The 14,154-nt window shown below is 38.7% G+C and overlaps 1 protein-coding gene across 1 annotated transcript; it reads right to left on the bottom strand.

The window, feature by feature from the left end:
• Positions 1–1,408: 1,408 nt before the first annotated feature.
• On the bottom strand, positions 1,409–7,042 carry LOC139730555 (glutathione S-transferase omega-1-like). The gene is made up of 5 exons (XM_071641408.1): positions 6,916–7,042; positions 5,722–5,827; positions 4,112–4,337; positions 3,304–3,430; positions 1,409–2,709 (listed from the first exon to the last, which is right to left on the bottom strand). Exons 1-5 carry the CDS (start codon positions 6,938–6,940, stop codon positions 2,462–2,464), a joined length of 732 nt encoding a protein of 243 aa, XP_071497509.1. The 5' UTR covers positions 6,941–7,042; the 3' UTR covers positions 1,409–2,461.
• Between the last annotated feature and the right edge of the window lie 7,112 nt (positions 7,043–14,154).

Raw genomic sequence — 14,154 nt, 5'->3', positions numbered from 1 at the left:
CAGAGCATACCATTCTAAGAGGAATTCAAAGTTCATTAGATGAAGATTGGTTTTGGAATGGCTGAGATCTCAAAAAAAAAAAAAAAAAAAACCAAAGTATACAAAGCAATCCTAATAAAAGGTGCATGGGTCCCGCCTTTTATCATTAGAATTGCTCTATTTTGGATATCTTAGCCATTTCAGAACCAATTTTCATCAAAACATGATCTTTCATACATAAGAGGTTTCTCATTATCTCACCAAAAAATGTTAGAAACCTGAAGTAAGGTCTCAACCAGAACTATACGAAGCATGCAGCGAATCAATATCACGATAGTATAAGAATACGGCAATGACATTTACAAACTGACTCTTTCTGATCGTGGTCACAATGGTTCGTCAATCATCTTGCGGAAGCACTCTTTTCATTGTTTTGTATTGGATGCATTAACAAACTTTTCATATTAACATTGCCAAATACCAGACTTGTAGTGTCAGGTGAATGCGCTAGCAGGCACCATTTATGAGGATTACATAAACAATCACTACATCACAAATTATCAAATTATCAAACAACAACACACGAACACGTCTGTCAGTACAAAAGACTTTTCTGCTCATGCTCATACTAAAACCCCGCGGACTGGCCTTATTATTCAGTTACACGTATAACATGAACACGGTGCTCTTAGTTCTTGAGCCATTGGTCTGCATGGGAGAGAGCGAGTCTTGAGGGTCATTCAGAAGACGGATGGTATACCCTTCGGCCTCGTGATCAGCCGTCTGATGTACTTTGCCCCAATTATCGTGGATGTAATCATGATATAACTGACATTTGAATGTGCCGGTTTCTCACACGTACACTCCGGCAGATGTCAAGTGCTGATACACTTTCAATTATTCTTGCTTATATTCACTCGTGATGATACATCCTCACGTTCCTGCAAACTAGCATCTGTACCTTGATCCACGTGTTTGATGAAAAATCTACTACATATAACTTCGCCAAGTGTATCGGAAGCGGTTTCGTAAAGCATCGAACTTTCGTTTTTATTTGGGAATATTTGTGAACACAGCTGTGAATTAGGAAAGTAAAGAAGAGGTGTAAAAAAAGAATACATATTTTTTCATATAACAGGCTTCTTAAATCTATTAGCTCACTTGAAATCTTTCACCGGGGATTTTTGCTCTGGAAATCCCCGTACGTCCGTGGACAAAGGGAAATGTATTCAGCCGGGACATCCGCAAGCTGTGGTGGATTTGGAAAGTGAAACGGACATTTCTTGACGGGAAGCAACTCTCATTACCAGCACGACTCTCAAGATCTAACACATTTTTATTTCCTCTGAAAACCACAACACCGAGGTGACATCATCAATGGATTCAAATACACAAAATACGACCATTTACTCGTATAGTCATTCGTTTTTGTAGTCATTAGTCTTTTTAATACAAAATACATATTGTATTGATAAAATTTTTATTGCCTATCGTACATCATTGGAAGCGACTTGATAACATTGCAAGCAATTGCCTCATTCTACGCTTATTGAATATACGACATTGGTTCTTATAGGATAAAGATCTAAATTCATATTCCAGGCTTTAGTCCAAGAGATCACCTAGCGATCTGACATTTGACATTATTATGTATATGTCACAGTTTTACTGCTTAGGTTGCACCAGATGTCGCTGAGTATTATCAAATATTGTCAACTTTGATCCAAGCATGATGTTGCTGTAACCTATAATAAAGGGGAAAAATAATCCTGCCGTTAAGGAGTGAAATACTAGAGGACTTACTGTGTATCAGTATCTGATTGTGATTCATTTTCCATCAACAACCCTTTCTTTAAGCATTACGAGAAACGCTCAAGACTATAATACGTGGGGTCTTATTGAGAACTTTCAAACAATACATGAATAAAGGTCCCATGAAGCGGTTGTCTGGCACTAATCGCATCTCCTGCCACTTTCAATGGGGTTTCCCCTGCCAGATTTTCTCCTGGTCTTCCAGCCAGAAAGAGGTTAAATACTTCCACAGCGTGGCAAAGTGTTCCAAAAAAAAATGTCGAACATCTAAAAAAAGTGTATCCCTGTTGAAAGTGAGACAGTCACATTGTGTGTGCTCCTTCTACACAGCGAAAGGTGCACTAGACTCTGTTAGATGCAGAATTTTTTTAGAATACCCAATAACAGTCCCTCTGATCACCCTCGCTTGCCGTTACCAGTATTCCGAAAATACTAATTCTGTCATCAAGAGGAGGTGATACTCAAATCTGATGATGAAGCTGATTAAATACAGTGAAACTAAACTAACAGAATGGTGTATCATAAAATGATTTGACATCTGACTTCTGGTTGAGATCAAGGACTAGGTTGAGGATTCCAAATTGATATCATAATCATAGAGAGAGAGGGAGAGAGAGAAAAAAAAAACGTTCGTTTTTCCGATTGCAGCCAATTAAGTTTCAGTTTCCCCTCATGGAATCGCTTTGGTCTGAATCTCGTCGAATCGCGACTCGGGCGTGCGGTAGTGCGTGCTGAACTCCCTCAACGCCTCGTCCTCCATGATTCGGGGCGCGATGACCTCATGCTTGCGCATGCGCTCGACGTACTGGTTGAAGAGGGTGACGGACTTCGGGAAACCGTCGCCGCCGAGCGCGCTGCCAGCCGTGGCGCGGTAGATGAACGGCCAGATGGAGTAGTCTACCAGACCCGGAGCCGACCCTGTCAAAAAGAAATACAAATCCTTAACATGCTTAACAAAAGAATCCGTGACTGTGACATGTTTTTATACATTCAGTAGGACATTATGATATGAATTAGTGAAACTGTAACTATCATAACTATCCATCACAATCATGGATTCTTTGATTTGCTGTTTCAAAACACCGAGTAAAGTACTGTCTTGATATTAATTGTCAAGGTACCTCAAAACTCCCAAAAGGCCGTATGAAAGAGGATTCATTGAAATAAACAACCTATTCATGTCATTTAAAAATCTAAAAATGCACTCCCATTTAAGAGATAGAGCTTTAAAAAGGAAGTAACAGGGCCGACGCAATATTGACCAAGTCTTGTTTTCCAAGGACAACTACAAATTTACAAGATTTAAAAAAGAAAAGAAACTGTAATTAACTCTAGACCGCTCTTTTATGTTGACGACTTGAACATTATATTACCACATAACTATTGGCTAGTACTAGTGTTAGTTAGCAACGAATCTTTATGTATCTATATCTATATATCTACTTGTATATTGTAACATATTCATGGTACAATCATGCAGTTATGATGGAGGGGTCATCAAATTAATCTTACCGGAGAAATACGGCGTTCCCCTCGTCTTCAGTTCCGCTTCGAGCTCTTCCACCTGTTTGACAAGATCTGCCTTCAGTTCAGCGTTGGCTCCTTTCTCCTTGGCCGACTTGAACATGGCGGGAACAAACTGTCGGGAAAAGAAAAATACAATACAATACAATACAATACAATACAATACAATACAATACAATCGGATCAATTATATAGCACCCTTACACAGTCAATGACTGGTTTCACAGACCTTCACAACAACATTCAGGCACAGATAAGCATTAAAAAGGAAAGTCTTAAGATTCTTCTTGAAGACATCAAGGGATGGGGAAATGCGGACGAACTGAGGATGATCGTTCCACAATTGCGGTGCAGCCGTCACAAAAGCATTGTCCCCCGCTCTACTGTTGGTTATGGTTACATGGAGTGAGATGCTATCTGCACTTGAACGCAGGCCAGGTCGAGCAGAATAGTATGGAATGATTAGAGATCTAGGATAAGTAGGAGCTTTCCCTTGAAGACACTTGTACACAATTGTCAAGATCTTGAAAGCAATGCGTAGCCAACGTAGCTGCTTCAGCAAGGGGGTGACATAATCAAAAAGAAAAGGTAGTTCCTGTTTGATAGCTCTGCAACCGTCTTCTTCGATTCCAAAACAAATTTGCACATACCGAATAAAGCTAGACACGGAGGTAAACACCCTTTGACTCCGTTTTTATGATGTACATTAACTGAAGACATTGATCACAAACACCATTTTACTTAAAATCACTGTGTGTGCCTCGAAAATCATTTGACCCGTTGGCCCACGCCGTACCTTGCCCCCGAATCTCTGGATTAGAAGCTTGTCCCTGGCCCGGCTGTAGGGATCGGCGGGCAGCTGCGGGGCGGTCTTCGGGTAGAGCTCGTCGAGGTACTCGCAGGTGACCAGTGATTCTTGAATCAGCTTCCCGTCCTGCTCGAGCACGGGGACGAGGCCGTCCGGGTTCTTGTCGAAGAACCACTCGGGCTTCTGGTAAGTGTTGACGTTCACCAGCTCGTAGCTGACTCGAGGAAGAATGATGAAATGTCGGACGGAAGAGAAAGAAGAGAGATAGATTAACACAACATCGTCATTGTACATGTTGTACGCAAGCTTATTCGTGTCCGTATGTGTTTCTACAATAATTGTTAAACGATGAATATTTTTTCGTACATGAAATCAATGTGTATACAACTTTTATTTGTCATACATTTTCTTGCAATTTCAACGGGTGTTACACTTCGCAGAGAACATCATTAGATTATCTGACTCAAGTTCATCATTAATGTAATGGCTCATCAAAGAGGCATTCACACAGTGATATCGATTCAAGGTTTTCATCATTATATTACACTTGCATCAAAGCATTGTATTTTAAATCAGTATATCACAACAGCAGTATACAGACCTCGTACATGGTGATGGGTAGCCATGAGTGACCACAAAAAAAAAAGAATAAATAAAAATAAGTGCCATATCATGCAAACTCCCCCTTGCTAAGCCTCAAACAGGGGTGGCACGAAGTCCACCTATGTCATAAAGTTCTTTTTTTTTTTGGGGGGGGGGATTTTGTTCGTCTCCCTTTGCTGAGTACCAGGCCTTGTGTTACTTCAGTGTCATTTCGTCACACATCACTGTGGTGTGGATCATTGGCCCCCACTCCTTTTTGACCTTTGGAATGACCGAGACGCGTTGACCAAACATTGCACGTGTTTACTTAATCATAAAATATAAGTACAAAATATGTACGTGTAAGTGAATTGTTGAAATGAATTTGTTCGTACAAATGGTACCTTCTCCTTAAGTGTGCGCCCGTCCTCTACTTCCTTGACCCCCCCTTAAAAAGAACATAAAACAAAACAAAACACAAAACACACACACAAAAAGCGATCACTCTCTGTATTTATGGAATCATTTTCAGCGATTTGACACAAGGATTGCATTTCACTGCTCACTGGATTGAACTTGACTTCCAACCTTCTATTGATTTTTTTTTTTGTTATTTCAGAGCACAGAATTCCATTGAATGGATGTATAGATTGCGGATATAAAAACAACTTAACATTTTGCGAGCATTAGTGTCACCACCAAGATTATCTACTGTTTGTCATTGCAGATATTATTGTCATTTCGATAAACTCTTGGTGTCCCAATTGACACTGACTTCTTACATCTCTGTTGACTCTGCTGTGTTTTATTTTGTATAGTATTCTATTCGAGGAGACCGAAACAGGTCCTATATACCCATCTATATAGTAAAATCTAAATCTACACAGCGATTTCGGATCATGAATGTGACTTGTGCATATTGCGGCTGCAAGATAAATTCATGCTGTTTGTTGATATTAAGTAACACAGTCATGTAACTGTTTTCCCCAAACCTTGAAGACCACGTGCCAACTCACTCTATTCCTTTAGCTGCCAACACCAGACGTGTTCTCTCGGCGAACGGACAGAAAGCCATGCTGTAGAGGCGGAGCACTCCGGGGGAAAGAGTGGGCATCGCCTCACCTGGACATTACAGACACATAATACACACTTTGTGTCTGCATAAATTGTTTCTCGAGTACTCCATGTCTTACAATCTCCGGTTGTTGTTGTTTTTTTTTTTCAGTATAGATCACTCTTGGTTGTTGCTAGTACTTCCTTGACACTCATTCAAAGTATTCGTAGTTTGTCTCATCATGCATTCATTCGTACATATATACATCATTTTATACTTTGAGACTTGAACTTCTTACAAATTGTTAAAAAAATATATAATGTGCCAATGTTTACTTTTTATAATGTATTACCTTTTGTTCGATGGAAAATATAAAATTAAATTGAACTGAATTGAAATTAAATGAGCTGAAATGAATTGAATTGAAAAGATTCTCAAACATAGATTAAAAAACTGAGTAAAAGGATATCGCCAACTTATAGAGAGAATGAGAAAAATATGAACAATAAGGGGGAGTCTTTTTGGGAAGGGAGAAGTAAAATTGAAGAGACCATTTGCAATACTATAGCAGCATACGATCAAATCAAAATCACATCAACACTTAGAGTCATATGCAATGAGTGTATAGAGCAGACTAGTTCAGGTGTCGCCGAACGTTTGCTTTATTCAGATCACCATCGTTAACTGATACATATATTTTCATATTTCTTGATAGCAAACGTTTATCACACTTTCACAAACGCAAATCATTTACGATGAGATTAGTGCTCGATTTAATCACGTCCCTTCAATAAACTATCGATAGCTTAAAACTCGAAGTCATCATAATCCATTATAAAATCGTATATACTGTATGATAGCTATCTTTACTGTTGCTTACAAACCACTAAAACACATGGATATACATTAATAGAACAAGACCAACGACACGATTTCAGCAAGCAGCCCTTAAATTTGGATTATGACTGAATCAGGTAAAATGATTAGTTTCCTAAAATTGCTCATGGGTTTTATGCGACTGATGATCATACCCGGCTATTACCCCAACAGTCGACTTTAATCACCTTTGTACCAATAATCATCTACTGAATTCAACAGAATTAAACAACTTGAACAGAATAATAAAGATGGTGATTTTCTGAAGAAAATAGCCTACCTGTCTTGTAGTGATGTGAAGGCATGTTGACTATGAATGTGATGCTAGACTTCTCACACTGCTGGGATTGTGTTATTACTCAACGAACGGCGCTGCTTGAGTGACCGGCGTGTGCTTCTATACCAGCATTTATAGGATCGACCCATGTACCCAAGGACGGCTCTGTGTACACACGTTTCGCAGAGTCATTTGCCATATCGCCAGTAATCAAAACGAAATATCATAACAATGGGTGTGCGTGCGGGCATAAGTACTGTTTGCTCAGAGTAAAAATCTGTCACAATCAGAAAGACTCCTAGTCACTTCGTGTAGAATGACGAAGCAAAAACTGTCAACATTATGATATTCCTTATAGGGCCTATCATGTGCGACGAAAATGAACGATGCGATTATCCAAAGAACTATAAAAGCAAGAAGGCGGCCCTGGGAGAGAACTCTAGGCCACTCATACTTCGCATTGTCGCCGTCACGCGAGCCCAGCTCCGCGCTTGAGTGCACACACCGCCATTTTGGTACATGTATTTCACAGATTTTACTGTGAAGGTTTTGTAATTTGCATAGGCCTTGAACGCACGTAACAAAAGACATCTTTTTGAAAGAGGGGCTTTCCCCTGTTCTTTTCCTCCGATAGGAGGCTGAGAACTTTTAAATTCTACGCCTCTTCACGGCATTGTACAAACATGTATTCTCGAACCCATGCTTGCAAGAGAAAGGTAAGAAAATCTATCAAAACAGACCCAGTTTATTCAAATTCATGAAAATTCTTCCGTCGATATGTTTTCAATGCAACTGATAGACAAATTGCCCTACGTCGAGGTAAATAAGCACTGCATTGATCAGTGTTTTAGTAGGAGCCATGATAAAAGAAATCATTGCGTACATACTAGTACTCGAGCAGGATTCGAACCTACGACTTCCTAATCTCCGGACAGGCGTCATCTCCACTACGGAAGAATGTCATGAATTTGAATAATTACGCAGTACCCGCTGCATGCTATAAGTATTAGAACCAACACTTACTGTCGGGCGGAAGTTCAGTGGTCCAATGGAGATGACACCTGTCCGGAGATCAGAAGGTCGTAGGTTCAAATCCTGCTCGAGTATGTACGTCCATGATTTCATTTATCATGGCTACTACTAAAGCACTGATCAATTCAGTGCTTATACATACGTCGACGTAGGGCAATTTGTCAATCAGTTGCATTCAGACCCATCAGTTTACTCATGATAAAAATGTCTATTTCAGAGCAATATGAAGAGAATGTTTTTTTTCCCTTTGTTCATTTGTTTGTTTGTTTGTTTGGTTGGTTTATTTCTGCATTTTCTTTCTCCGAATACAATTGCAAATGAAAACAAAATGGTACAGATACATACAAATCAATACAAAGAAAAATCATTTGCGTAACAACATTCAGTCTGAAGTGACATAATTATGAATCAAAATAACATATTAAGGCATACTGTATCTGTTAACAAAGGAGAAATCAATACAGGGGACCGTCATCATAAGCAGAGCTTGCCATAGATATGTAACTATGCATATATATAACTTTATGCATAGACTGATGTTCCCACAAGCACACCTCAAATATAATATGTATGTTATGTGCATGCATGACAACCCGACCCTGGTCCATGGTCTTTCGTACTAAACCAAAAACAACTAACAAAAATTATCACTCGTTCCTTTCATACGAAAATAACACGACATAGAGAAAATGCTGAAGTGGCTAAAACAAATCTAAATGAAAAAGATTTGTCCAAATAAGCCAGTTCGGGGTTCCAGTTTACGCGTCGAGCAGAAAAAGGTCATTTGTCCTGAGAGACAGGCTGGCTTGTAGATTCACTCAGGTTAAGCATCTGTGAAGTAATGTTTATTCATGTAATCCTTCTTAATGGTGCCTGTTAGTACATCCACCTGACAACAAGTCTGGTATATAATTATTTGGCAATGTTAACAGAAAGAAAAAAGAAGTGTTAATGTATTCAGTACAGCAAAATGAAATGGATACTTCCCAAAGTGTTGATTGACAAACCATCCCGGTCACTGTCTTGATCTACGCAGATTCATCCTTTATTTGGATACAAGTTCCATACATTAATTGCCATGTTGGGCAAACTCATGCATTATGTCGCTTTGAATCGAGTGACGTGCCTAACCAACTGAGAAAAACGAAAGGTCACGATTTTGTACCCATGTGCACATGAGCTACCTCTGAACTGGCTTACTGCATGAACGGAGGAAGTTATGTCTAGTTAAATAGCTCTTAAAACCTATCATCAGTTCCTGTCAGTTTGAGTTACTGTAAATTGCTGGCGCCATCAACGTTGGTTTGATGGTCATCTGATCCTGACAATGTTTTCCCCTCTGAGTTGTCATTTGAGCAGTTGTGCCACGAATTCAGGTCCAATGTCAACTTGTCAAGATGTCCTCAACTTGATTTGATGAGTAAAATCATGCACACTAAGTTAAGTAGTAACGACTTAGAATTAGGGTTGTTATAGAATTCTGATAGGATTAGTTTGTTGTGAGGATTAGGATTAGGATTAGGGTAAGAGTTATGTTTGTGGGTAGAATTTATGCTTGGTTTAGCATGGAGCAAATGCAAAAAGAGCAAATGTCATGGAACCATCGACAATATTGCACAGCCCCTTTTAATCATCGATGATCCGTTATTGTATATTCTGTGGCGGATTCGGGGGGAGGGGGGGAGGGCACCAGGTGCATGCCCCTTTATTTTTTTCAAATAAAAGAAACAAAAAGGAAAATGATAGGCGGCCCTTATTTCTTTTATTTTATCTTTTTAAGGAAACCATCTTTGTCAGCCGATTGTATAGCACCAGAAAATTGCGCTGAAGCTTTTTTTTTTCCTTATGAAACCCGGAAGTGGCACGAGAAACCTGTAAGCTGATACCTGGAAGTGGCACCGATTTTTTTTTTTTTTTTTTTTTTTGCGCCCCTTTATGGAATTCCTGGATCCGCCCCTGAATATTACAGATTGTAATATCTCAAGGACTCCTGTTATCTGAGAGTCTACAACAAACAATGATCGCAGTTTTGTTCGGGTATCTGCTAAGAAAGAACCAATCAGAAGCGGAGCTGCAACTCGGTATCTACCAATCGGATATGAGCATCTCAATGGTCGCTATGGCAACAGCTATGGTTATATAACCAACAATGATTGCGCACGTCAATCTCGTTGCGGAGTGGGTAACGTGCCTATAATGGACATCCACGGCCTCGCTCAGTATTCGCAAACTTTGTTCGGGGAGAGAACTCTTTCTGCAGATACAAGTATAATAATAATTATAACCCGGGATGCGAGAATGTCTGTACCGTTGGGAAGTTATTATGTTCTGCGCCTAACTTTTAATGAGTTTATGTGAACCTTTTTGCTTGTTCTGTTTGAAAATCCATTGAAGTAAACGTGCAAGTTGAATTGAACGAAACTGAAACTACTGCAAGTGATCATAGATTAGGCAAGATTAAGGGCGGGGTTCTTACGTCAATCTACTACTTGGCTTTCTTGATAACGAAAGGGTGGCTTGACGGAGAATCAGGCAGAAAAACAGTCTGTATGATGCTTGACATTCTCCTCTTATTATTTCTTTTTGATGACAGATTATAAAGATCTCATTTCTCTTTATTTTCGTTAGAAGTGTGTTTTGACTTTGATGATATGTTAGACGCCTTGTCAGCTACTATAATTTTTACTCTGATATTTGTTATTTGCTGTTATTTTTATATTTTGCCCTATCTCTGTTTTCCCTCGTGAGTACTCACAAGTATACTCCATAGAATAATCCAAGAAGATTGTTGCGCAATCATAGCACCCGAGGAAAACAAAGCAATTAAAAGCGTGATTACTTTTGCTAAATTTGTGCGTGATTATTTACACCGAAGAGTATTTCAATCACATATTGATTTGTCCTTGACAAGATAGGAATATAATAATCGACCAATTCCAAGTTATTGTCCTAGTGTAGTATCATGGTCATCATGGTCATTGCAATCATCATTATCTATCAAATTGGTTTGTTGACAGTTACAAAAAGAATAAAATCTAAACCCTAATATAAAACAGACAAATATCTCTGAAGCATGATGAGAAATATGCTTACTTTGCGTTGAATTTCTAAGTATCCCAATCTCGAGACTGTATCATGATTTCAATATCATTTTTGGTTTGTATTCATTCTCGATATTCTAATTACGTAATTGAATCTGTCTGTCTGTCGACGAAATTAACACTTCAACATGACACTGTAGTTACAGAATCATAACTCGATTCATAATTTAGACATCTGAGAATAATGGAAAAAGCACAAAGAAAAAGTCCTGTGTGTCCTGGACATGAGTGTTGATCTCTCCTGTCTGATGTACTGTACTAATTCTTGGCCCAGACGTCTTACCCACTACGTTTACTTGAATCGGGCATAAAATGGGCACTTGCCATTGTTGACGACTTACGATGTGGGGCATTCAAAAAACAGTGATGGCGCATGAATAAGAGATTGCCTATGATTAATTCTTCTTCTTCTTCCTCTTCTTCTTCTTTTTCTTCTTCTTTCTTCTTTTTTTCTTCTTCCTTCTTATATTCTTCATCATCATAACATTCACCGCTATCCTCATCATATATCTTTGCTACACCTCAGTTATGGTATATAGATATTTGAACGACTTTGGCTACAAAATAAACCTATTGTTTTATTGTATTAGGCGCCGTTACTTTTTTATAGCCAATGAGGGACTTAAACGAATAATGTAAGTCTTATTTTGTCATCCACCAACATTTCTTATTTCTATTGATTTGTAATAGAAGTGAACTAAATTTCAAGCAGAGACATTAAGTTTTAACAGTCTCATGTGAGTTAATATGTAACAGCTGATTTCCATCGAGGCGTTATGTAAGAAAAGTTGCTGATGGTCAATCACGTCACCGCAAACTGCATCAAATGCGATATGTATGCAGTGAGAACGCTTAAACCTAGGCTGTTGTATAATAGGCTGTGAGCGAAGCGTTGTTAAAAGTTGATATTGAAACTTACTGCGGCAAAATATTTAGGCCTACTATCATATCCTTGATGGAATCAGCATTGACGAAAATATATTCGTAGAGATTTGCCCGAACAATTGCGGTATTTTAATAGCAATAATGAACTGCACCAAACCACTGATATTTCTTTTTTCATCTTTAACTTTCATTCATAGTAATACTAGTGTTTTGACGTCTAACGTAGATATCTCCCTGTAGAATGTGTCTCTACTCAAACCTAGCCATCCACGTAGAAAACCTAACCCTGATTGGGATGATTTGCTTCCTTTTGCCAAAGTAAGGCAGACTACGAGCACTGCCAGCGTCATGACAATAATCAAAGAAAACTTTTCTGTTAAAGTCTGAGCATTTTAACACTTAAAAGGCTTAAATGGGAGCTAATTCTATTACTACCCGCTGGTTAGAACATGCCAAATGTTGAAATTGCCATTGATTGTTGCAATGACGTCATTTAAGCAGGGCGCATCGTCTGTCTCGTGTAGGACCTATACAATAACTGACACACACACACACACACACACACACACACACACACACACACGCACACACACGCACACACACACACACACACACACACACACACACACACACACCTTAACTATTATAGCCAATGTATGCTCCTTCTATTTAGGGCGCCCGCATGGGATGCACCGTCGAGCATTCTCTTTTATGATAAAATGAACGCAGTAGTCAATCTTGTGACAAAAGTAGTAGGATTGCTCCGTGTATACATCTAGATGAAGTCGCGCACTGTCTGGACTGCCAGTAAAGAGCAAGGACTTCTTCGGTCATCGTTTCCTCTTGTTCGTCGGACGTCACCCGAAAGGTAAATTTTCCAAACACGGCGGAATGTATTCATCATTGCTTAGGCTGTATTGATATTTTAGTTTCATGCGGGTTTATCTCAAAATGAGTTCTGCGACTCATCAAATCTCAGAGTTGTATACTGCATTTTGCAACAAATGTAATATATCATAATAATATGGGACAAAGTGCAGGACTTACGGATAGATGATTAATAGTCAGAGTATGATTATATAGGAAGATTATAGGAAGGAAGTGACTGGTATATTGCATAGAAATTCCTAGTTTTAGTTTTCAGTCACAACTTTCTTGTTTCTTCGCTTTGACGAATGAAATCATTGTGACAAATCAACAACGTTCTCTTCAAAAGCAAAGAGTACGTAAATGAACAGATACAATTTTGTGTATACAGTAACGTGTAATGTATTTAAAGGTATAGGTACAGGATACCGCCGTCAAAAGTTTAAATGAATGTAAAAATTGCATTGCGGCGATATAGTATCTCCTAATTCTATTTTTCATTAGGAGCATAACTTACAAAACTTGATAACTTGAACCTCAGGTAAATATACAATAGCATTAACGGACAAGTTCACCCTCATAGACATATAGCTGAGTGAACAATATTGGTAGAACACATCAGTGAGAGTTTAAGGAAAATCTGACAATTCGTTCAAAAGTTATGAATTTTTGAAGTTTCTGCTCAGTCACGGCTGGATGAGAAGACGGCAAGAGCTTGTGATGTCACATATTGTGTACAAAGAAATAAACTAAATATTTAAAGAAAACTTAACGTACATGTATTTTCACTTTTCTTGCATGATAAAAAAAAAACACATGTCTTGCCTCTTTCAGACAGCAGGGGAATAATCATCCTTAACATACGTCAGTGACAAGCCGAAGAAATGTGCATTTTCTTAAGAAATGAAATTTTGTGAAATTGTGTTCATATTTTCCTTATATTGTTCTACGTATATGACATCACACACTAGTCCTCTCATCCATATCACAGCAGTGACTGCGCAGATACTTTAAAAAATTCATAACTTTTGACGTGTTTGAACGGATTGTCCAATTCTCCCCAAACCTCCAGTAATGTGTTCTACTACTACTATAACATGTTTAAAGTGGACTTGTCCTTTAAGCCAAAGCGGATTACATGAAAGGGGTACAGCCAGCTATACAGGGCGTACCAAAAAAAGTTACACTTTTGAAAAAATTGCCTAAATTACATTTCAAAATATTTCGAAATTTTTTCCTATTTATGGATGCCCCATAGTCTCATCTATCAAATGCAATCAACAAAACAAAGTTTTGTTCACGCTTGGCTGAACACTGACGCTCTTTTTCCAGATGGTGAAATATGACTTGCGCCAAA

This window comes from Diadema antillarum, unplaced genomic scaffold, assembly GCF_040938485.1.
Source record: "Diadema antillarum isolate AM-2024a unplaced genomic scaffold, OU_Dant_1.0 seq00000321_RagTag, whole genome shotgun sequence".
NCBI lineage: Eukaryota > Metazoa > Echinodermata > Echinoidea > Diadematoida > Diadematidae > Diadema > Diadema antillarum.
Note: the sequence above shows the minus strand (reverse complement) of the source record. Positions and strands in the feature narration are given on the sequence as shown.

Coding starts and splice junctions, on each gene's coding strand:
- LOC139730555 (XM_071641408.1), bottom strand. CDS start 6,940: ATGCCTTCACATCACTACAAGACAG. Junction 5,828..6,915: donor TTCACATCACTACAAGACAG/GTAGGCTATTTT, acceptor TGTAATGTCCAG/GTGAGGCGATGCCCACTCTT. Junction 3,431..4,111: donor TCCAGAGATTCGGGGGCAAG/GTACGGCGTGGG, acceptor TTTTCCCGACAG/TTTGTTCCCGCCATGTTCAA.